At 38.6% G+C, this 26,038-nt stretch overlaps 1 protein-coding gene across 1 annotated transcript; it reads right to left on the bottom strand.

The window, feature by feature from the left end:
* Positions 1-6,023: 6,023 nt before the first annotated feature.
* On the bottom strand, positions 6,024-12,059 carry LOC145396364 (uncharacterized). The gene is made up of 4 exons (XM_080269756.1): positions 11,667-12,059; positions 9,233-9,511; positions 6,605-6,664; positions 6,024-6,452 (listed from the first exon to the last, which is right to left on the bottom strand). The coding sequence occupies exons 1-4, from the start codon at positions 12,057-12,059 to the stop codon at positions 6,024-6,026; spliced, it is 1,161 nt and encodes a 386-aa protein (XP_080125882.1).
* Between the last annotated feature and the right edge of the window lie 13,979 nt (positions 12,060-26,038).

Below are 26,038 nucleotides of genomic sequence, written 5' to 3'. Positions count from 1 at the left end.
CATAGATTGCATAACACACAAGAATACAGTATTGGAGCAGAATCAGAAATAAACTGGTAAGGAAGGGGTGTTAGTAAGCCTCCTAGCCACACCATACCACCCCAAGCATGTCCCAGTCAGCAGGGGAGAATCTTCTTTTTATATCCATTTATTTTTTTTTAGTGCAAGGAAGAAGGAACCAAAGGCCAGGAGCTCACAAACCGTTCCTTCCAAGAAAAAAAAACTTAATACAATAGCCAAATTCAAGATCCATTCATTTTGAGATAAAGGAGGCTTTCAATATAAGCTGCCTATCTGACACTCTTTTGGCCATCAGTTCACTTTAAACAGAAAATCATCTATTGAAGGTCTATTATTTTTTTTGGCTATTGGGACACTGAACTGAAGAAAATTTGACTTTTATTATATGGTAAATCGGGTTGTATTCTGTGTCACAAGAGATTTCCTCAGCGCCTCTTTCGTAGTGATTTATTTTGCATACTGCTGCTTAGAATTATCTTGTACGCTACTCAAATGACTTTAATATCAATAGAGTAACACATGACACAGATGATGATGATGATGATGATGATAATTATGAATATGATGATGATGGTGATGATGATGGTGATTACAAAGACAATAATGACGATAACAGCAATGATGATGATAATGATGATGACAATGACGACAAACACGACGATGATGCTGGTGATGATTAATGATGAAGGATACTGTGATGTGGTGTGCAAAATAAACCACTTAGGAAGAGGAGTAAAGGAAATCTCCAAAGCAACTACGAAAACAATCCACACGCGTTCTTCCATTGGTTTCCAGTACACAACATCAGGTGGATAAACAACATAAACAAATATAAGCAAAATAAACAAGATATATAAAGTAACTGAGATCCAAATGAGTAATGGAGGTGAAAAAGACAAAGTAAGGAAGCTCCCTAACACCTCTTCCTTATTGATTTATTTTTAGACAGGGCTGGCTAATATTGTTTTGTAAGTTATTTATGCAGAGTATGGTGACACTGGAAGGATTTGGGTGATACTGAAGAGGATAGTGTAATAACAAGAATAAATCACTTAGGAAAATGTATTAGGGAGCTTTCTTAACCAGTGAGACTGAGACAAGAACACTTACAGGCCACTTAACACTTAGAAATATACCACTTACTGATTGTTCAATATTTACTTAGCATAATGGGATTGTACTGAGAGAGAGAGAGAGAGAGAGAGAGAGAGAGAGAGAGAGAGAGAGAGACCAAAAATAAATCACTAAGGAAGAGGCGTTAGGGAGCTTCCTCAGCGGCCGAGAATATGAGCCAAATTGGACAGGGAGATTTTGTAAACATTTTTCCCCCAGCAATTTATTTTGAATATAATACCTTAACATTTTTCCACTGGCAATTTATTCTGATTATACCTTAACATCTTTTCCTTGGCAACTTATTTTGAACGTATCTTAATGTTTCTTCCTTGGCAATTTATTTCAAACATACTTTAACACTTCCTAAGCAATTTATTCTGAATATCACCTCAATTCTGCCCTGTATATTACTGAGGCCAAGGATGAGATGGAGGGATGGAGTGGAGAGGTATATGAGAGAGGGGTGTGTGAGCTGGAAGTAGGGCAGTGAAATGGCAGGGGACAAGGCAACATGGAGGTGATTTGTCTGTGGCCACCCCTTATGGGATTAAGGCACCTGGCATTAGATAGATAGATATTATTGATGTAAACTATGTCAAGTATTAAAACAACATAAGTAGCAGGCAGGAAAATGTTAAGGTATAATACGCATAATAAATCACTATGGAAAGGGTGCTTGGAAATTATGTCAAGGACTGGATGTGATCTCGTTTTACTTAGTGCTAAGGTATTATATGCAAAATAAATCACTTAGGAAAAGATGCTTGGAAATTACTCTAAATATCTCCCTTAGTATATTTTCCAAGTGGACTGGAAGTGATCTCTCTGCTTTGATCTCAATTTGCTTAGTTGCTTAGAGAATGAGCTTTGTACTTAGGCAATTCCCATAACAGTGCCAGTTTGTTCAGTTGGCATACAGTAACTGGGTGGCAAATCACTCCGTCAATCTGACAATCATATCATTCATCGTTTTGTTTATAAAGAGTCCAACATGCATCCATCAGCCTCAGTCACCTAATGGTGGTTCTCCATGCTGCTTGATCTCTGGCAGCCTCCCTGTTCAGTTTCTTATCCCTGAGGTCACACTCTATGACTTCTTCCCAGGTCTTTTTCAGTCTGTCTCTCACAACCCTACCCCCGATGTTCACAATGGTTTTATACATTAACCAGGGCACCAACAAATTATTTTATGCATTTTATGAGAGATTAAAGATGGCCACTGTTCGTTCGTTCAATTATAAAGTCCCCATAATGCATGCGTCAGCCCTGGTCACCTAATGATGGCTCTCCACGCTGCTTGATCTCTGGCAGCCTCCCTATTCAGTCCCTTATCCCTGAAGTCACACTCAATGAAAAAGTTATATTGAACAAGAGAGTATTAAGGAGCAATAAACAAAATAAATCACTAAGGGACCCAATGGCAGCTCTTCATGCTGATTGATCTCTGGCAGCCTCCCTATTTCCTTATCCCTGAGGTCACACGCAATTAAAAGGTTAAACAATCATGTGAGACAAGGTGTAATAAGCAAAATAAATCACTAAGGAAGATTTGTTAGGGAGGTTTTAGAGTTCTCAGGAAAGTAACTCTCTCACTGTCACACCTCCCTTTGTAACTTATTTTTGATAAGGACAGGAAATTCTAATCAGCTAATAGACACTCACAGGACTCTGATGGTAATAATATTCCTATCATCAATTACTCCAGCTAATTACACATGATTTTATACGACTGAGAGGGAGTCATAGGAGCCTCAGTATTAATCGGAACCCAAGTCACAAGGCACCAACTTAACATGGCACTGCAATGGTATATGAGGAAGGGATGGGTATTTCTGAGATTTAACACTGATGTAGACCCATAAATGACATTCTTTTTACAATCCTTCTACCCACAAATTTTATACAGCTCAGGAGGTGCTTTCTAAACTGGAAGGGTTGGAAATAGTCTTCATTAGTCTAGTATATCTTTCCTATGCTGAATAAAATAGTCTAGTAGGAAGAATAGCTATAAAAGGATGCCACCTGGATTCATGGTGACAGAAAAATATCACCGGCTGTGGTCTATCCATAAATGAGTCCCTGTACACCAAACTATACACTTAATATACATACATGGACTACACAACCTCTTCAACGAGCACTGGGGTCCCATAAACAAAGGCTTACTTATGGAGACAAATTAACTCCCTTCGCTACAATGGCATCTCTCTTTCTCTCACTATTTCCAGATAATCGTATTCACCTCAGAAGAGAATTTGGGAACAGGGGGGGTCAGTTATAAAAGGTGGCTTATATATAATACATTATTATTACAGGAAAGGTTGATATCATTTTACAGCTAAAACAAAAGGCCAGATTATTATTATTATTATTATTATTCTGTGCTTTTACCATTCAATTTTATTTAGATTAAAAGAACTCCTAACAGTATTAAAATGAAAGCTCTAGCTAATTTCTCGTACCTGATAACTCTCTCCTCTCTTATTAAAATCAACTGGAGACAAAAAGACTAAAACTTAACAATATATCACCATTTCAAAAGGGTTACTGAAGTCTAACACCACCTTTCATCAGGATAACTCTCTCCAAAGATAAATAAAACTGTCCAATTAATAGGAAGAAAAAAACGTCATTGTAGTGAGGGCGATATTAATCAAAGACCATGGCCTTTATTCTCACAGGTTAACAGGGCTCCCTAACACCTCTTTGTAAGTGATTTATTTTGCTTATTACACCTTAATGTTATCTGTTACTTAATTTGGAGGCTCCCCAACACCCCTTCCTAAGCAATTTATTTTGGTTATTACACCTTAACCTCCTCTTCTGCATTACTTAAATCATTGTAATATCCTCATATTCTGCAAAAATAACATACAACATGATATTAGCCAGCCATACCCCAAAATAAATCAGTAAGAAAGAGGTGTTAGGGATATCCATGTGTTGTGTTACTTACTTAAATCATTCTAATGTCCCCATACTGTACTCTGAATAAATAACATACAAAACAATATTAGCCAGCCATACCCAAAAATAAATCAATAAGGAAGAGGTGTTAGGGAGCTTCCTTAACCAACCAGAATACAAGCCAATAGCCTTCATGATTGTTTTGCATTACTGTTACATGCTAAGGCAGGGCAACTCAACCTACTGAGTTATGCTTCTCCCCTCCGCGCATCTGAATGAACTTACCACATCATAGGTTCAGAGATTCACTTACGATCGTACTGTACAGTAGGTGGCGAAGGAGGTCTCTTAGCACCTCTTCCTTAGTGATTTACTTTGCATATTACACCTTAACATCCTCTGCTTGGGTATTTATTGTGTTTTAATGGTACTTTTTATCAATAACACAGTACTTGTAATAGCAGCAGAGTTGTAGCCCCAGGTTCATCTGAAATGTGGACCTGGTGGACTGCAGGATGAAGTTGCCCTCAACCTGCAGTCGACCATCGTCCTTTGGGGGGATAGGGAGGGAGATGCTTGTATAACCAGGCAACTCCACCACCCAGTTATAACAGTGCCACCACATGAAGGCCTCCCTCTCCAGCTCCACATCAACAACAAGAGGATACCAAGTTGTACTGTGCAGACTAAATCCCACAGGAAGAGGTGTTAAGGGATTGCCACAGCCACTTAACATACAACCCTCATCATTATTCTTCCCCACCTGAGACAAAGCAAGGAAAAAGTTCTTCCTTATTTACAAAATATATGTCTCTATTCTATAAAAATATATATACAGAGAAATAAAATACTGTACTTAAAAATCTATAACCTACGGGAGTTCCTGAATGTACTATGTTTTTTCAGCTACCTCGGAAAAAGAAAGGAACTGTAGGTCTGCCATAGGGAAAATCGGCAAGGCAGTTCCAATCCTTGTTTAAGTTATAAAAAATGGTTCAATATCTGTACAAGTGTAGAGAACCTTGCTCATCTGCCACAACACATGTAGGCGCATATTCTCGTCTCTAACACCCATTCCTAAGCAGTTTATTCTGTTTATTACACCTTACTGTCCTCTTCTGTTACATAAATCCCTCATATCCTCACTGCTTATTACACCTTATTGTCCTCTTCTGTTACATAAATCCCTCCAGTATCCCCACTGCTTATTACACCTTAATGTCCTCTTCTGTTGCATACATCCTTCCAAGATCCCCACTGCATAAATAATGTACAAAAGGATATTAACCACTCATATACAAAAATAAACCGCTAAGGATGAGGTGTTAGGGAGCTTCCCCAACTGACGGGCCACAGTCACCCACAAAATTCATGTCTTTGATCCTGGCTAGCCGTGAACCCCATACGAATAGGACATTAACCCCCTTTAAAATTATGATGTATTTTGCTTGTTCTTGCTACCTAGGGCAATTTTATTTATCTAAGGAAAGACCTCCTATTCTGAAAGGCTTAATAAAGGCTCTATCTAGTCCTTCCAGCTCTAAACCTCTCCCAAGCTGAGTAATATCTCCTGAATGTAACAAGAATAAGCCAGAGATGTTACTGGACTGTGAGGATTATTATGAAAGAAGAGAGAGACCAGCTTAAGTGTAGGTGGGGTGTAATTTGGTGAAAGCCTAAGGGTGCAGACACCCTTGCCTGAAACATGTGATTGACAAGATGAAACGAAGTGACAGGTTGGAGCCTGAATGCTGGATAGACCTGAGCCTTGGTTCCTCTTATCGATTACATGTCTGGAGCAAGTGTTAACACACCCCTAACAGCGAGGAGGGTTAGATGTTTGGGATTGGAGGTACAACTGGGATCAATGACACAACTTTTGTGGGTGACTACGGATGACTGAGACCTTTTACACTCTCTAGGCAATATAAGACTCAACTGTCATCAACAATTTACAACTATATTACATTACACTCTATCTATCTAACAATACCATCTGCTCTGATACCTTTGCTGTGCATGCTATCTACAAGACCGTCTTGTCTAAGGTCATTTTTGTGAACGTTTTCAATGTGTTTTTTGAGTGAGTGAGGACGTTTGGCACTAAAGTCACATTGTGGGCACTTATGAGGTCGTTCACCAGTGTGGCGTAACATGTGTCGCTTGACATTGTCGGAACGCTTGCTGGTGAACTCGCAGTACGGGCATTTGTGGATCTTGCCGACATTCTCTTTTTTACTGGCCATGACAACTTTGTGAGTCTTACAGGTACAGTTACAGTGTTTACCAGAGCATGGCTTGGAGGAACCCCCAGCTTCCTCAGTCCCTGCCTCCTGCTTGATGCACTTGCAGTCTCCATAGTGGCACTCCATCGCCTCCTTCAAGGAAGGGTTGGCTGACGCCTGGCCCTGAGAAAGGACACCATCTCTTGAGCTCTGCCTCTATCACTATCAAACACCAACTATCACACCTATAATATGATCATCTATGGTATTTCAACCCCTTCAATCTGATGATGTATTATTATCAATGAGGTGCTGAGGTGAGGAGTTAGCATTACCTGTGTAGTGGAAGCCCCAGAGAAGTTGCCTGTGAAGGTGTAGAGGGCATCACCGGTTTCCTACAAAGACAATTGACATAATTTTATGGATCTACAAGACAAAGTACCATTCAGTGCTCCAGCTGGATTTAAAATACTCAACATCTGGAATGCATGTAGTCCATATCTTCATGTCTGATAAAATGCCACCAGACAAATGGAATATGAATATCCGACTCCCTCAACCATCACTCGATTCAAGACCTACACTACATGGTATGTGTTTCAAGTCAACTTAAAAGTTACCTGATCATGAACAATAAATACTGTTGTGCAAAGTCCAGCATTAACCAGCAACTGTCGTTAACTCTCTGGGACAACTAGAAGGGACACGCACCTGACAACTTCCTTTTGCAAAAGTCATCATACACGAGTTTTCTGTCAGGAAAAATATATCCTGCATCTACAGCTAGTAATATTTTCCCCTGCCTCACATCAGATTCCATTAGATGTCACTTGAGTTGGAGATCTCTGGTAGGAAATGGGGATCTTTTACCACAGCCATGCATCCTCCACATAAACATGAAATTTCCTTTGAAATCTTCCAAAAATGCTGGTGGTCTCCCCCATCTCCCTCATTTTTCACACAAAAGCTACATGATAACTAAGGCTTATGATCAATCCAAATGAAGCTTTAAAAACGTATTCCCTGGACAAAAAAACGGCAAAATAATTAACAAAATCTTCAGAAAAAAGAAGCTTTGTATTCTCCAGATACAATTGCAATGTGCCACTGCTTCCTTCTCATTATTTTTTGTATATTAAATGAGACATTCATCATTTCTCAAGTGTGACTGAAGGGGGAAAAGCAAGGTTTACCCATAACCTTAGATCCAAACAAAAACTACCAAATATAAGCATAGCTACTTGCCAGAGAGCCCAATGTTTACATCTTATAACCTAATTATGGGCTGAGTGCCAGAAGGTTAAATAATGGTTACTAATCCAACAATTAATATGCAAATTACTGCATCAAGCTTTATTAAAAATTGTATGAAAATAGTGGTGAATCAGTCTTAACTCTAACTACAATCTAATCATACTGTTAACCTTGTCAGAAGGGAACAATTCAAACAAGCTACCTGACACCTTACTTATTAAATCAAACCCCAAGTACCTAAGACCAAATTACTATCCAATCAACCACACCTCCATTAAACAAGCTTGAAAACCATGATCTCTTGTGTACTATAAAGGGATCAAGACTGCCTGGCTACTCAGGAGACCTTGAATTTACTTCTGGGTGACATTTCTGAGTTTTATATACTGTTTTACGGTGTTTCTAAATAATCTATCTATCTATCTATATACCTAGGCTGCTTCCCCCAAGGAAAGGGAGGTAATGAGAACCAAATAATTGAAACTAGATAATGTTTATGACACTACTGATGTATATTTATCTATCTACTGCCTGATGCCTTAATCCCATAAAACTGCCACACTTCACACAATGTGATGGTAAATACAGAACATAACTGGGAAAATCACATCCAATAACAATGAAGAAGTCAGCCACTGGTAGTACTGAACTGAAGTGAATTACCTCCATATTTTAAAGGGAAGATATTACACACTGATACCAGTCCTGCATTTCAATGGATGGCTGGTGAATTGGCATTTTCTCTGTGTTAAACTAACTATGCATTAACTCATAAACACACAATATTATTACAGTTAGTTATATCACTGACAGCATAACATTCAAGACAACACAGCCATTACCATACAGCCAATGACAAAAGCATACAATGAGCATGCCAAGTGAGATCACATTACTTAATAAACTTGAGTGAGGATATAATCCGGTTAGAAATATACAAAACATCATACAGTGCACTGAAACTGTAGGATAGTAAATGAATGTGTAATTTATTCAGGTGAAAAATTACATTCCCATACAATGAGGTAATTCACTGAGTTCAGATAACAAAGTGTAATCCATCACGGCAAAAAATTACTTTAGTCCTGTTGATGAAAAGAATACAATATCAGTTGCTTTGTTACCGGTATTTGTTTATAATAGGATTTTTTTTTCTTTTTTTCTAAGCAGTTTAATAAATAACCGGTATGCTACTGACAATTTTAAAAAAGCTTTCATTACAGATGCCATACTTCTAACAATAAACATGGTTAATTAAGGAATGCTAAAATAATGCTCTGGATTACCGTAAATTCCCATACAAGAACTTACTGAGGCATTTAAGGTATATTAAAAGCTTTTCTGATACACTGCTCCTTTAGGGAACTTTATCATTAACTTAAGAATGGAAGATCACTTAAAAATATAGCAGAACACAGCAGCTACAGTAGAATCTGGTGCTGGAAAGATGCCTTCATGTGGTGGCACTAATATTGCTGGGATCCTCCACTGCCTGCTCGCATAAATATCCTCAACCCTTCCTATCCCTAGAAAGGTGGACGGTGGACTGCAGAGCACGATCTTCAGCCTGCAGTCCACCAGGTTCATGTTCAGATTAGCCTGGAGCCACAACAACAAGGGTATATAAAGCTAAGTCCCTATAAACAAAGAGGTGCAAATGTACTGTGTGTGAAGGTGTGTGTTCATCTTACAGACAAATATGCGCTAACCTGTGTCTGCGTTCCCTCTATCTCCTGTCCAGTGATAGGGTCAATCAGAGGCCTCATAAGGTGCAGGCCATCCCCTGTGTGTCCCTCTACCTCCTGCTGCTTTGATGCCCCAGTATCCATCTTCAACTTAACTTCATGGATGTGTTGCTGTGCACTGGTTGCAATCTGCTGCCCTGAGTGGTGCCCCTGACTCCCATACTCCTGAAAGATGTGTGTCGTTCTGGGACTGGGAAGGGATGTGCTCTGGATGGCAACTGTGGTCTGTTGCTGCTGCCAGTACTGCAAACCAGGTGGACAAAACATAAGTGCTGTAGCCTACACAATACGTGTACAGTACCATACGGTACTGGTACTACACTACGCAAAACAATCAAGGATAAGGCTAAGCATAATCAGTCATATGTATGCTGAGAGGAGGGAAAATGACTGACTGATGAGGATCAAAGGACTGAATGCTGAGCAGAAGTACTGGAGTGCCCAGAGGCAGTCTGAAGAGGATGTGGGGTAAAGTCCTTCGTGGAGAACTGTGGACTATGGGTCGGAGGACAGAAACAGTCTAAGATAAAAATGCAGGGTCAGCTGCCATTGGATGAAAGAACCTACGCATGCTAACACTGTTAGTGGTCTCCAAATGTTAATGAGTCTGAGTTTAACACTAACTACAAATGAGACCTTATATTATGACCAGCAAAAATCAAAGCCAGTAATCATCATTCATCAAGCAGTGATAAATGGAACCTTAAAATAAAAAATAATAGTAGTTACAGAAATTCCTGAAACCCACACTCCACAATACATTAATGTAAATTAGCTAACAGTATCTACTGACAAAATTCATTTGGTTAATACAGTACTGTAATCTGCCAAGTTTTTAATAGTATATGAAAATACAGCATTACCAAAGTATGATTAATATAAATTCCTTATGGTTCCATTTTGATGATGTAGATATACCGGTACTGTACTGTAAAGTGGTACCAGTATATATCATCTGTTACAGCCAGCATGCCAGATGCTCGCTGTAGTCACTGATGACTTTTTTCAAGTACCATATAGACATCCCTTGCTTGGCAATGGGGCTCTGTTGTCCACTTTATATTAGCTATGCAATTTAACAATGCTGCTGCTACTGATGATTGCTGGGGCCCCTGGCTCATCTCAACATGAACCTGGTGGACTGTAGGCTGAAAATATCTCTCTCCTGCAGTCCATTACCCTCCATTCTGGGGATAGAGGCGAAGTTTGCTGGGCATATGTATAACCAGGCAGTGGAATGGTTACTATTTTGGTGCAGTTATGTGAAGGCATCTTTCTTCAGCAGTAATTTACTCTTACTAGAGAATGTCACTGGACACAGCTAACAGGGTTCAATGGAGTTTACACGCGAGAGACCGACCCACACCGCTGGTAGCGTCAACATGATGGAAAGTCCTCTGGCCACCTCTTGGACTCGAATGATGGCATGTAGGCCACGATGTGCTCTGACCTGACTGCTCTACCAATTGCACCACCAGTAACATTTACAATAATGCTATCCGACGGGTAATTATAATGCATGTATATGTGGAAAGGCATGCCTGTGAGGTACTGTCAGGATTCCCAGGGCTGGAATGGTGAGTGAATGAATGTGCAGACCATTCAGTTATGCAGACTTTGGAACAACGAACAGGCAAAATAATATTGGTAAAGCCTCTACATAAGTTAACCACAACCACAATACAAAAAACATCTTGAAATAATAAAGATATTGTGATAAATCTACCCCAACACAAAAGAACTACATTATCTACATGAGAAATATCTATACTCAGAAAGCATAATATATCACAATCTCTTCTCATTACAGACACTAAGCATTAAGTAATTCCATAACATAAAACATGGAATTCAATCCTTTATAGTGCCAAAAACATTTCAAATCCTACAGAAGTTCTATTTATCTATGTATTGCCAGATGCCTTAATCCTGTAAGGGGAGGCCACAAACAAATCGCCTCCATGTCACCCTGTCCCCCACCATTTCACTGCCCTGCTCCCAGCTCACACTCCTCTCTCTCATATACCTCTCCACTCCATCACTACATCTCATACTTGGCCTTCCCCTCCCTCTCCCTCCCTCCACTTCACCCACATACTCTCCTCGTCATTCTCTTGCTCTCCATCCTACACAATGATGGTTATTTTCTATTTGTGAAAGATATGAAGCCAATTACCTGAAACAAACTGCCTGAAAATGCAATAAATAAAATACCATACACTTCAAAGACAGAAATTATAAGACAAACCACAGAATTAACAACTTTACCTCGCAGTGGGTGATGATGTTGAAAAGACAAAAGAAATTCGTATTAAATAATTCTCAAATGGGTTTTTCCTACATATTCGTCTATGAACTTTCGGATATTATCAAAAAACATAAAATTTAAAACTCAAACCTTATTAAATTCCACTTCTTGACTCTTTTGTCTGTTCTCAATATCTTGTATTTTGGTGACGAGATACTCAAGGACCTGCCCCAGTTTGCCCAGCTTCTCCCTGACATAAGACTCAAACTCCGGGTCCCTGCCAGCCTCAGGCCTGTCCCTACAGTCCTTACACGACCACACACACTTCAGTCCCAGGCTCCTGTTCTCGTCCTTGTCCTGGATGACGCGGTACTTGGTCTCGGGTATCTTGGCGCACTTGGTGTGGTACCATCGCTTACACATACCGTCACACAACACCACGCTGTCCATGTACGTGAAGAACTTTTTGCATTGTGCACACAACAGCGTGGCACTGCTGTTGGTTGGCATTGTCGGAAATATTCCGTAAGGACTCGCCATCATTGCATTGATTAACTAACGCGTTAGGCGCGTCGCTTACACTACAGAAAAAACGCACTCGGGGGTCCTTAGCCAATGTTTATCACGCACAAAAAATAGATTTTTTTATCGAAGGAAGTATACTTTTGATTGATTATTCTTCTTACAAAATATTAAACTTTGAACACAAAGACAATCATATTCTTAGAGTTATAAAAACAGGCAAATTTGTTTGTTACGGCTGAGAGTGGACGAATTAGTAACCCATATTTACAATTAATTCGGTCGAGACTTGTCTAAATCAACACAATTTTATGATAATTGTGTATAGCGTTGTCTATTCAAGTTCTTTATGTATAAAATAAATTTAGTTTTCATTTTGATAATCTTTGCTAACCCGGTGGAATCATATTTGAGATTATAATCGTCCACCATCAATGATGGCGTATGATGCACATTCTAGGGCGGCAATTTTGAACTTCTTAGTAAACTTTGTTTCACCCTTCAGCATAGAATCATTCTTGTTGTCATGTCAATATATGGAAATGCTAAAACTGATCTGTAGTTGTGATACACATTCACAGTACATGTGCTGTAATCATGCGAATTGCAATATAATAACCACTTAACCTGTTTGGGCAGTAATGTCATAATATGGTAAAGTGGGCTTAAGATCCCAGATCATTAGATTCTGAAGACTGTTAAGACAAAACTATATCCTTACCATATTTTTTCTCTTTAATATACTTCCCCCTCCCCCTTTTTTTTTTCCGATGGTCCAACCTTCCACTTGCATGCAACAGTACTATGATGAGACAATCTTCCATATCAGCATAGTCATTTTCCTCATTTGTCCATCTGTCTCTCCAAGAAACACACACACACACGCACACACACACACACACACACACACACACACACACACACACATATGCACCCTCATTTCCAATAACTCATTTCACTCCTCTCATCATTTTAGCAAAGATATTAAAATGTATACCAGCAGTCATTAAGGTACAATAGAAAAAGCAACAGAAAACAATATAATCCTTTCAGTCCTAGGACATGAATTTACCGTTTTCTTATAACACTTGGCCGTCACTCCCCGACGCCATTCGACCCCAAGACGATGCTGTCAAATGGTATACTTCTATACTAATTTAATACTACTTCTCACTCATGTATGTAGTATACCTCACGGATACCTCTATGGTTTATAACATAATTACTATGGCTGATATTTGATAAAGGGCGTGTGGCTACAGCCACGAATGTACAGTATAACCACTAACTGCAACTATATTTGCTGAAGGTGTGTGGCAAGACCCACCACATTTTTTTTTTTGTATAATTATTCTGTATACCCTTTACAACAATAAATATTTCGGATTTAATGCAATTAAAAGAGCCGATTCGATAAATGACAGCCGAGTGCCGAGCGCCGATTAGGTATTTGTCAGACAACAACAAAACGGTGGCAGGTGCACGTGTTTTTGCCAGGCATTTCTTATGGATTACTGGGTAGAAAGATGCCACAGCCCTCTAAAGGTTATCAGGCTGCTGCTGAGCGTATGAAGAAGGTTGAAGACCTAAGACTTAGTGAAGAAAGAGCTGAAAATGGGCCTGTGCCATCGACTTCAGGGGACTCTACTGGCGAAGGTAGTGATGAAGATCTTGTGTCTGCAGTACAGCAACTAAGTTCGTATGGTAAAGAAGTTATTCCTACAGTTGAGAAACGGCTGAAGCTTATTGAAAGTGTTGTTAATTCTGAGGAAATGCCAGAAGAAAGCTGTAAGGATGTTAGGGAGGAGGAAAATCTTGTGTTTGCAGAACAGGAGCTAAGTTCGTATGGTAAAGAAGTTATTCCTTCAGTTGAGAAACAGCTAAAGCTTATTGAAAGTATTGTTAGTTCTGAGGAAATGCCTGATGAAAGCTGTAAGGAAGTTAGGGAGGAGAATTATATCATAAGTGCAAGCAGGTTGCAAGGCTTGTTAAACGAGTGTGTTCGGTTGTGTGATGTTTGTGGATCAATACTGAGGATACAGTTTATAACTAGAGGTGCAGACACAGCCATTCGAGTGCAATGCACAGTTTGTGAGTTTGTTAACACTGACGAACCCTGTAGAGGCACTAAAGAACACACTGAAAACAACTCTCTCCTAATTTACCACTGCCTGGACAATGGAACTGGGTTGTCTGGCTACAATTCAGTTGCATCAGCCTTGCAGATAAAGCCTCTCTCTGTAAATGCCTACTACAAAGTTAGGAATGATGTGGGCGATACCATAAAAGCATGCCATGAAAGCAAACTAGAAACAGTGAAGAAATGTGTATTCCAGCATTATGAGTCCCTTGGCATATTGCCTGATGAAAATGGAATATTACCAGTTGATGTCAGGTTTGATGGATCGTGGCTGACCCAGGGCCGTCGTTCTCACATTGGGGTCGGAGCAGTTATTGAGGCACACACTGGATTTGTTTTGGATATTGAAGTGGTGTCAAACTTTTGCCTGACCTGTGCCATGATGAAAACAGCTAAAAGATCAAGGAGGATTAATTTGGTAACATTTGAGGCAAGGAGGTTAATGCATGAAAATTCATGTGACCGTAATTTTGAAGGAGAATCGGGAGCCATGGAGGGTGAAGCAGCAAGAAGGATTTGGGGCAGATCCGAGGCTAAACTTGGCATGCGATACACAACATTTGTAGGAGATGGAGACTCCAAAGCGTTTGATGCAGTGAGAGAATTGAGACCATATGGCGGGATCGAAGTTGTCAAGGAAGACTGTGTGAAGCATGCTGAAAAAAGATTGAGGACTCGACTGAGAAAGCTGATGAAAGAAGCCAAAGCTGACCAGACTCGGAAGAACTCCGTCGGAGGAAAACACGAGCTAACCGAAGAAGTGATTGATACACTGACAAAATATTATGGTTACTGTATAAAACGCAATAAAGGAGGGACAGTTAAAAAAATGCGAGATGATATCCTGGCAACCTATTTCCATTGCATAAGTACAGATGAAAGACCACTGCACCATAAATGCCCTGCAGGAGAGGGAGATGATAATTACTGCTTCTACAACAGAGTGTTAGCAAATGATACACCACCACCCTCTCACAGTGGGATGGGAGTACATTTTCAGTTGGAGAAGGAAGAAAGAGATAAAGTTTTTCAAGTATACAAGGACTTGTCTATGGATGAACTGTTGCAAGAATGTCTCAAAGGACCGACACAAAATCCCAGTGAGTCCCTGCATTCAAAACTGTGGGGCACTCTTTCAAAGACCAAAATGTATGGACTCAAGACAGTGCAATACTCAGTTGTGAATACTGCACTTAAGCACAATTTTGGATATGAAGCAGAAACACTAAGTGCTGCATTAGGATTTGGAAGACCATCTCCACCTATTATAGAAGTGCAGAAGAAACCCAAGAAGAGAAGGAAGAGACCTCGAAAGAGAAGACGCAAAAGGAGGAAAGTGAGAAAGCAAGAAGAGGAAGATAATCCTGCAGGAGTTCTTTGAGTGCAATTTTTTTCTGGCTAGGAGCAGTAGAGTAGTGTAGGGAAGAGGCCCACCACTGGTAAAAAAACACCCCTACACATATGCTACTGCTCCCATGATCCCCAGTGGTGAGGTATGGAAGCATACCGTTAAAGGCCTATACCGTACTATATGTGTACTTTGTTCTTGGAATTGGATGTTCATATTTATAGAGCATTAATTACATACTTAGAGGTTACATGTCAAGTATCAGATGCCTGGGAATATTTGAACCAGTTATGGGTACAAATGACAAAATTTGGGGGGGTAATTCTTTACCAAATAGGCACGGTGATTCCACATGGAACAAACTCATTATCTCCAGGTAAGTAATTTTGGTACATAAGCAACACAGATAATTAACTGTTCCATTGTAACTGTATGAAGTGATTGGAAAAAGAGAAAATATACCATTTTGAGGTATTTACGGAAGTGGCTAGGTCACCTGCGGTAATGATTACTGACGATCTCTCCGACTGGCCACGTTGTTTAGGAACTATATCTGTGACTGGATGCGTCAGTGTATCCCGTATCAAAGCAATGGGAAACTTAATAATATAACGCAACCTAATCATATCAAACCTATTGAAAGCCAGCTTTTATATTTAAAAATGTGCATCAGAAACGTTAACTATGGCCAGCTACTGGCAGACGACAGAATACTTGTGCATTCTAAATCCTCATTTATAGCCTTCAGAGGTTAGTCTATAAAAATGCCCAGTGGCTGGGGTAATCCAGGAATAATAACAAGTAACCTGTGAAAGACTTATTTCTTTAGAAAATGTGAAAAGGCTGTGCCCATTTGGTAAAGAATGATTTTTTTTCATCCGTATCAACAAAATAAAAAAATATACAGTACAAAACATGCAACTGCTCTCTTACATATTGACTGAGCTTCATCATTCAGTACTTATTTTACTCAGCATTTGGATACGAGAAAAATCATTGAATGATTTTTGTAAATTGAAACATTAGTGGTAGGTGGGGGCACTCAACATCCACTCACTCGATGTAGCGTTGCTTTGGGTGCCTGTCCTTTCCTCTCTTCCTTCCATCCTCGTCTTTCTTTCACTTTCCTCCTCCTTCTACCTATGGGTGACTTTACACTCCCTCTTCTGTCTTTCTTTCCTTCACTGTCCTCTTCCTTCTGCCTATGGCTGACTATATTGAGTGACAAGCAAAATGGTTTCCTGCACACTAAGAAACCATTTCCCACACTGGGTGGTAACCATATAACCAAATTATGGCATCTGGTGGTTTAGTGGGTAATTAAGGCGCTCCAATCGGATTACGCCTGTGTAGGTTTATATCCAAGGGGTGGTTGGGGTTTATTGCTCACGTAATGCCACTCAGGGATGAGTGAGGCTGGTCACTTTCATCTTAAATGTCAGGACCAACTTGCCTAACCCCGGGTTCCTATGCTCCTCATGGGGTGGCATAGGATTGGATGATGGATGGATGGAGTCATAAATGGCAGATGGAGTTCATTGCAGAAAAATGCCATATAATAAAATTTGGAAAGAGTGTAAAGAGGCCTGACTGGGACTATAAACTAGGGAGCAAGAGTTTACAGGTATCTAACAAGGAGAAAGCTTTAGGAGTAATTACTGTATCAATAACAGACTATCACCAGAAGACCATATAAATGAAAAAGGAATGTACAACCCGTGAGTGAATATGAGTAGCCTTTACATACATCAATGAGGAAATGGTAAAGATAATTACACCATTCATAAAACCAATGCGTGAATATGCAGCAGTAATATGGAACCCACACTTGAAAAAGCATGTTGAGATGCTTGAAACAGTACAAAGAGCAGCCACAAGATGAGTGCCAGGCTTGAGAGATCTTAGCTATGAAGATGGACTTAAGCAACAATTACCAACATTAGGCTATAGGAGAGAAGAAAGAGAGGCGATATGATTATGTTATATAAATGTGTCGAAGGAAAAGAGAAGATTGACATAATGACTATATAGTACCCAGACAGTCAAGAAATTATGTACAAAAAGATTAAGGAAAGTGAGAAAATTCAGCTTTCCAGACAGGGCAATTGATCATTGGAATATATAACCAGATGAAGTTGTCTGTGCCAAAAACATTCACAGTTTTGAAGAAAAATATGGTAAAATAATATTAAAAGACGGGACACAACAAGCTTGACTCAATCCAGTAAAAAACAATTAGGTATGAACACACACACACACACAAAATCCTTCACGATAACTCATTTCACCCCTCTCACTCTTTCCTTCTGTCCAGCAATGATATTAAAAAGGCCAATCAGCAGTTATTATCTTCATTGGGTGTTCAACAGCAGAGAGCAAGCGATAAGTAGAAAAGATAATACAGGATCACACAATAAAGAAAAAAATTAATACTCAACAACCCAATCCTGCGTGTATAGGAGACTTTCCGATCCCTTTCATTAACGATCTATTTCCCATTTTACACCTTTTTCTTGTATATATAACATACAAGGAGATACTGAGGTGTAATAGACAGAATAAACCACTAAGGAAAAGGTGTTACAAAACCTCCAGACACTTAGATTATGGTCCTATACAAGTTGAACATAATTGCACACAATGTATACAGTAATGTTTAGTTGATCAAAAAAGTATCTTCAGCCAGGTGATCAACGGTTTTATTATAAGTTGTGTTGCTGTTTGTTTACTCTCTCCTCCTCCTCCTTCTTTTACTCCTCCTCCTCCTCCTTCTACTTTTCCTCCTCCTCATCTCAACCTCTTCTTCCCACCTATGAATGGGGTGAGGAAGGATGCGGAAAGCAGGGGAAGAGAGAAACATGACAGAGAAAAAGTATATAGCAAGCCCTATAAAATGGGCTACATACTCAATCACTCACCATTCTAGCCCCTGGAATCCTGAATCCACTTCAAAGATAAATATTTCTGAATTAAAAGTATATGCCATATCCTGAATAAAGTTCCTTCTTCATGAAAGTGAAGGAAAAGTTACTGGAGATTCTTTTCATACGTTTTGTCCACCATAAAAACAGTTTGAATACTTTTTTGATCAATTATACATACCCTGGTGAGTGCAGTGTTTGTTACTAAATCATAACAATAGTGTATTAAAGTAACAGCTGTTTAATAACGAGAACTCCCTGAAAATAGGTCCTTAACTTACCACACGAGTTTAAGTAAATAGTCAAGCAGCTACAAACTGTAAGTATAATATATATATACAATTACAACAGTGTTACAAGGTATAGCAATCCACTGTTGATAAAATGAGTGGGTTGGCTTGTAACGAGTAACTTAAAATAATCGTAAAAAGGAACATTTCAAACCAGATACTATGCATGACCTCTAACAGGACATGGTGAGTGAAAACAAGAGAATACAGAACTTAATGATAGCTAAATAGAACTTCAGCACTGACCTAAATGTAACTATGATACACACCTTGAGGATGCAGCTTCCTTCATCTGCTATAACAAGGCTTTTATATATGAACTAGGCTTTTGCTCATTAACTAAAATTACAGTAGTTCTTTATCACAAAATAAAATGCACACACACAAACACACACACCCAATCGTCAAAATACATATCATAGCTTATACTAACCAATTTTTTTTTGTACAATACGACAAATTCTGAAAATAAGCCATACGGTCCTAAATAATAAGTATATACATATATGCTGTTCCTGAATTTAAATAACAGTCCATGGTTTACTTCCCTTTCAAGTAAAAACTGATCTCTTAAAACAGTCATGAAAGAAAGTTTATTCATTGCATTTTCTTTTTAATAATTTAGCTAACTGATATGAATACAGGATTCTTACTGGCCCTGTATAATGAACAACTCCAAACTAAATTTCATAGGCTGGAGAAGAACAATTATAGTAATGTATTAAAATTAAGGAAGCACAAAGTAAAAATGAAAATAAACAGAACTTCCGTGGCCATCTCTGTTTTATAAGAGTGTGGATGACAGGAGGTATCACTGTCACGAGTAAGTTTCTCTGGTATCCGCTAAAAGAAATATACAAGTCAACAATAGCCATTTTAAGGGTATGAAGATCCTCTCTAATACTTCTTCACACAGACTGGCTTAACTTTTAAAACATGTTCAGGTCTGTAGAACATAATTCGGGTTTTTTGTGTTGTCGGCAAAAACCTGTTTACCGGGTATGTGTAGTCTAAGCATTACCTTCATGACAATCACTAAGAACGTTACCTGTATTCCCGTCGGGTAAGGGGACTCCCCAACACCTCTTCCTTAAAGACTTATTTTCCAAACTACTCATTAATATCCCCTGGTTTCCTTCTTATGTCCTTTCAGTACAGACACAGATTGCATAACACACAAGAATATAGTAATGAAGAAGAAACAGAAATAAATCAGTAAGGAGGTGGTGTTAGTAAGCTTCCTAACCACACTACAATACCACCTTAAGGGTATAAACAGTAGCCCATCTCTTCTATGTCCTACCATACACTCACAAGCTCGTTACTCATAAGGTGTAAACGTAATGTCTCATTTACACACTTGCTGTTAACCATTTTTGTGAGGTAGTGCCTGACAGCAGGGGAAAACAACCTCATTCATACATCCACTCTCTACATATTCTGTATAAATGCTACTGAGTACATAATTATTACTGACATTATAAATCTTTCTGAAATGGTTCCCGGTACAGCTGTGGACATAAATACTGATATGCACTGATTTATTACGACACAGTGAACAATGATTTCTGAAACACTATAATGAACTCTGTAGACCCATATGGACTTTCAGAATACAGTGTAAGAGTTTCATAGTTTTTGGAGAACAAGTGTATCAGTATTTATGTCTGCAACTGTACATATACGCAGTCCTCTTAGCTAAGGCATAAGAAAGCTCTCCAAACAGCAGTCAGGTGTTTAGAGGAAAGGAACAACCAAACTTGGAATATTGGCTATGAGTGTACAAAGGTAAGTTTTGAATATTAGCTGAGAGTGTACAAGGGAGTTTTGAATATTAGCTGTTAGTGTACAAGGGAGTTATGAATATTACCTATGAGTGTACAAAGGCAAGTTTTGAATATCAGATGGGAGTTTACAAAGCTAAGTTTCAAATATTAGCTTTGAGTGTACAAGGGAGTTTTGAATAATAGCTTGAGTGTACAAGGGAGTTTTGAAAATTAGCTGTAAGTGTACAAGGGAGTTTTGAATATTAGCTGTGAGTTTACAAAGCTAAGTTTCAAATATTAGCTCTGAGTGTACAAGGGAGTTTTGAATAATAGCTTGAGTGTACATGGGAGTTTTGAATATTACCTGTGAGTGTACTAGGGAAAGTTTCATTAAATCAGTATATAATATAGTGTTGTTTTAATACTGACTACATCGCACATTACACTTTACACTACCATATCTATTACTTATACAGTATTTAAAAAGTACGCTTAATATCCTACTTACATAGTTTTCATTTGGCCTGGAAATTACCTGATTTATCGCTACTTTACAAACATTCAAGTAATTTCTGCTCTGCTGTGTTACTGTGCTAGTTGGGAGGTGTGTGTACGAGTTGGATGTGGAATAACGTGAAGCCAAACCCTATTCAAAACTCAAGCAGCATGGAGAGCTGCCATTAAGTGACCAAGGCTGACACACAGGCATGTTGGAGTCTTTATAAACGAAATGAAATGTTGAAGGTAAGTGTGTGAAAGTTGAGGGTAAGGTTGTAAGAGGTAGACCAAAAGAGACCTGGGATGAGGTCAGCGAGTTCAACCTCATGGATAATGGACTGAAGAGAGGGGGGGAGGGGGTGGTTAGAGATCACGCAGCATGAACAGCCACCATTAAGTGACAAAGAGTGACATATGGAAGCATGTTGAAGCCTTTACAAAATTAAATGAAACAATGAAGGTAAAAACAGCTGCTACATAAGTTTCCACTGTACAACATAACCATCTTATTGCACAAGCATTCTGAGAAGTTCACCTCAGGTTGAATTATCCAGACCTCCTTCCCATCAATGGCGGACATTTCGGAGGTTGAATTAAATACAAATATAATGAACATTTGATTTTAGTGAACACCAACTAAAAAAATAACTGTTACCCTTGTGGTGTGATGCAGTATGACACAGGGACCAAGAATTCTGAACTACCAGTACCAAATGAACACAGCTTCACTTTTACAAATCATTTCAGAGTCCATAACACTGAGGACAACAAATATCTTTTTAGTGGGTGCAACTCAGAAAGAAACAGTACTATTTGCCTCAGTAGTCTGCATAATCACCAGTACAATCCTTCAACAAAGCAGAAAATAAAGGCAAATTTCAGAGGACTTTGTGTCATACAACTCAATAATGTAAGTAAAACAAAATGACAGGTTTATAGATCAATGCAGTGATATACAAGAAACAGAGTATTAGATGTAAACAATATCTGCAAGAACGCTTATGTAACACAGCAGGCAAAAACGGGATTAAATATACAGCCATTAGAATATGAATAAATTATCATCAACCAAAAAAATTTCAACCACAGTCATGATTTGCTGATTCAAAGTAATAATAATAATAATAATAATAATAATCCATCCATCATCCAATCCTACGTTGCCCATGAGGAACGTAGGAGCCCGGGGCTAGGCAGTTGGTCTTGACATTTAAGATGAGAGTAAATAATAATAATAAAATAATAAACCATTCATTCATCCATCACCCAATCCTATACCGACCCATGAAGAGCATAGCAGCCCAGGACTAGGCAAGTTAGTCCTGACATTTAAGATGAGAGAATAATAATAATAATAATAATAATAATAATAATAATAATAATAGCATTGGAAGTTAAATCAATGTAAGTGAAGAAATATGCTCACAAATAATTCCTAACTGAATCATAAGTACTGTGTATTGAGAATTTTCTGTATCCCTTCACTCTGCTAACATTTTCATTTTATTTATACTACATACACAGTTCTTACAGGATCAGAGACTATCTATCTATTGCCAGATGCCATAATTCCATAATGGGTGGCCACAAACAAATCACCTCCATGTCGCCCTGTCCCCCGCCATTTCACTGCCCTGCTCCCAGCTTACACCCCCCCTCTCTCATATACTCCACTCCATCCAGCCACCTCATCCTTGTCCTCCCCCTCCCTCTCCCCTCCTCCACCTCACTCACATACACTCTCCTCGTCAGTCTCTCGCTCTCCATATAGGATTGGAGACACTTTACACAAGCTGAAAAAAATCATCCAGTGATTGGTGAAAAACGAGAAATATCTGAGCCAAGTTACAGTGAAAAGAGTATACTTGATTTTGGGGTCAAGTTACACACTACCAACAGAGAAGTCCTGGCCCTTCTCATTGATTAAGGATGCTCCCTAACACCTTTTTTTAAGTGACTTATTATGCTTATTACACCTTAATGTCCTAGTGTGTTACATAAATTCTTCAAGTACCACCATACTCTGCATAACAGGATATTAACCAGCCATATCCAAAAATAAATCCCTAAGGAAGAGGTGTTAGGGAGCTTCCTTAACTGACAAGAATATGAGTCCTAACCCCTCCATATGCAAAGCCTCTCCAAAGCCAAATTAACTCTGATAACAGGAAGAGCAAAATGGGAAATACAGTTGATTATCACGGTGAAAGAGTGAGAGTCACACCTTTTTGATTAAGCTGTTTCTGTGTAGGGCTTATTATGGTTTATAATTAATGGTATTGCACAGTAGGTGAAAATTATATAAACAGTAAAAGTCCTGTGATCCGACCTGCAGGGGACTGAGGGTCTTTCGGACTACTGGTTTTTTCGGGCTATTCGGAGGGACCTTTGAAAACATCAGAAATATGTACATGATTATTAAACACTTAAAATGATATGGATGATTGATTTACTCAGAGGATATGCATGACAGTGTAGATGAATAGTTGCAAGCAGGTACATCCAACTCCAAGGGAAAGCCCAAACCGGATAAATCCCAAGATAAAGCCCAAACCCGATAAATCCCAAGATAAAGCCCAAACCGGATAAATCCCAAGATAAAGCCCAAACCGGATAAATCCCAAGATAAAGCCCAAACCCGATAAATCCCAAGATAAAGCCCAAACCCGATAAATCCCAAGATAAAGCCGAGAAAATTTCGAAAGATGCCCAGAAGAATTCGAAAACAGCCCAGATATTTTCGAAGTATCAGGATTTTCAGATTATTGGTGGCCAGATTAGAGGACTTTTACTGTAAAAACAAAGGAGGATACGTGGGAGAAAGAACCAGCAAAATGAAAGAATATTGCCAAGCAGAACTAATATCATATTTGTCATATTACCCCCCAAAAATATATGCACAATAGAAATAAGAAGAAGAAGAATATCACTAACAATAATATAATAATAATAGTAATAATAAATATACAGTAATAATAATAATAAAATGGAACTTACAGGCCTTATCTCATTTACTAAGACAACAGTAACTAATAACAATAATAATAATAATAATAATAATAATAATAATACAGTAATAATGATAATAATAATAATAAACAAGGTTGGTGGTTCACTATTTGGCAGTATAACACAGCAATGTATGGCTTAAATGTAATTAGCTGCTAGTGTCATTCCATTCCTTATTAGTAGTAGGCTATAATGTGTACGGTATTTGATTTGTAACCTAAATAATGCCATATGTTCCTTAATGGAGGCATAATACAAAAATAATCCTTCTTTTTTCATATATGCCCAGTTGGTGATGTTCGGAAACCATGTGATGTGTGCTATAACTCATTTTTTTCTTTTCCAGGTCCATTAATTACATAAAAAGAACTTGCACAGTTAGTTGTGTACATATTTGTCTTTGTTCATATATACAAGTGGCTTTTGTACTCTTTTTACACAAGTTACTAGCTTATGGTACTCCCTTTGGTTATTACATTTATACCAGTAACTGAGTACTGTACTATTAACGTTACTGTACTATTTTACTACTGTATTAACATTAGTCCGTATTTCAAATATGAGATGGTGTTGCTATTAATGCAACAATTACACATAAAAATAGTGATACTCCAGACCCCACTCCATAGCCTAGTACATCTTAGAGTCCTTGTTCTGGATAAACACAACAGTCATCATAACCAAGACATCCTACTATACTAAAGTCCTTACTAGGTTAGAATTACACTCAGCTATATTTCACAGCTTTCCACACCTTCCCATACCCTCTCACTCTAACTCCATCGAGTGTAATTATAGTCCATATCAAAGTATAATTAAAGTTAGACAATGTTAAAGGGTTAAGTCCTATGCTGTAAGTTTTGTTTTGTTCCTGTATTTCCTAACAACTCTATTCAACTCAAGGCAAACATTTTGAATAGGAGGGGTTAGCTATAGGCTTCAATATCCCCATTTTGTGCTAGACATTTCTGCTAGCTTTAATACGAGCATCTGAAGGCAGCAGGAAAAAAATAAGAAATAATGAACTTCAGGTGTTAAAGTTTGGATGTCAACCCCTTCAATCTGGTCTTATTTCTCTCGCTTTCTCTTTTTCTCTCCCTGCAAACGTCTTCAATCTACTCAGGAATATATCTCTTGTACTGATGGCAAAAAGGCAATATTTAACCTCTTATGTTTGGAAAGTCTCTCCAGAGCGGAAGACATGTAGAAGGAGATGGAATATAACAAGAAACACACCATTGGACTAGAGGAATTTAAGTGAGGGAGTATGGGTGGCTGTGGTAAGATGTCAGCTGTGGCCAAATGTATCTCTAATCTGAATGGACAAAACTTCATCTATTATACAAAGAGAAAGGACAGTATAAAATTCAATAGCTTTACGATACAGGGTACGTGAGGTCATCTGTTTGCATCTTAGTAACTAGGAAAACAGATCACACTAATCGAGAAAATTCCATAACACCAATGCATCACTTACTGAAGGTATGAGGCCCAATCTTGTCAGTACTTCATTATTTGCATATAGAATCAAGAGGTAAAAACAGTTATGAAATCTTCTGGAAAACTGTAGCATCATTTACTAATAGGGCAATATTGTAAGTGACTTTGTAGGCCTTGTATCACCTCTTTTTTTTTTGTATTTATCATCATTATCTAACCCCAAACTGCCCCATACAAACAGGAGCACAGGGACCTGAGGCTAAGTAACTCAGTCCTGGCATTTAAGGCAATGGTGACCAGCCTCAATAACCCCTGAGTGGCATTACACAAAAGATACCCCAACCACTCCTAAGATAAAAACCCCTGGCAATATCTTACTCCCATTATATATTCCTTGTTAGTCTCTTTTATGCTACTGGTGGTTATATAAGTTTTTCTCAATAACATAAAAGAGGTCACTGATCCTTAATGAGTAAAATAAATCAATGACCAAGAGGTGCCAAGATATCAACAAAGTCACTTAGCCTACAGCCCACAGTCCATCCCTCCTTACAAGAATAGAGAAAAGAAGAACACGAGCCCATACCC

The sequence above is a fragment of the Coenobita brevimanus genome, chromosome 37, assembly GCF_032717465.1.
Source record: "Coenobita brevimanus isolate Jiangsu-jjx chromosome 37, ASM3271746v2, whole genome shotgun sequence".
Classification (NCBI taxonomy): Eukaryota; Metazoa; Arthropoda; class Malacostraca; order Decapoda; family Coenobitidae; genus Coenobita; species Coenobita brevimanus.
The sequence above is the reverse complement of the archived record's forward strand: the minus strand, read 5'-3'. Positions and strand labels throughout refer to the sequence as shown.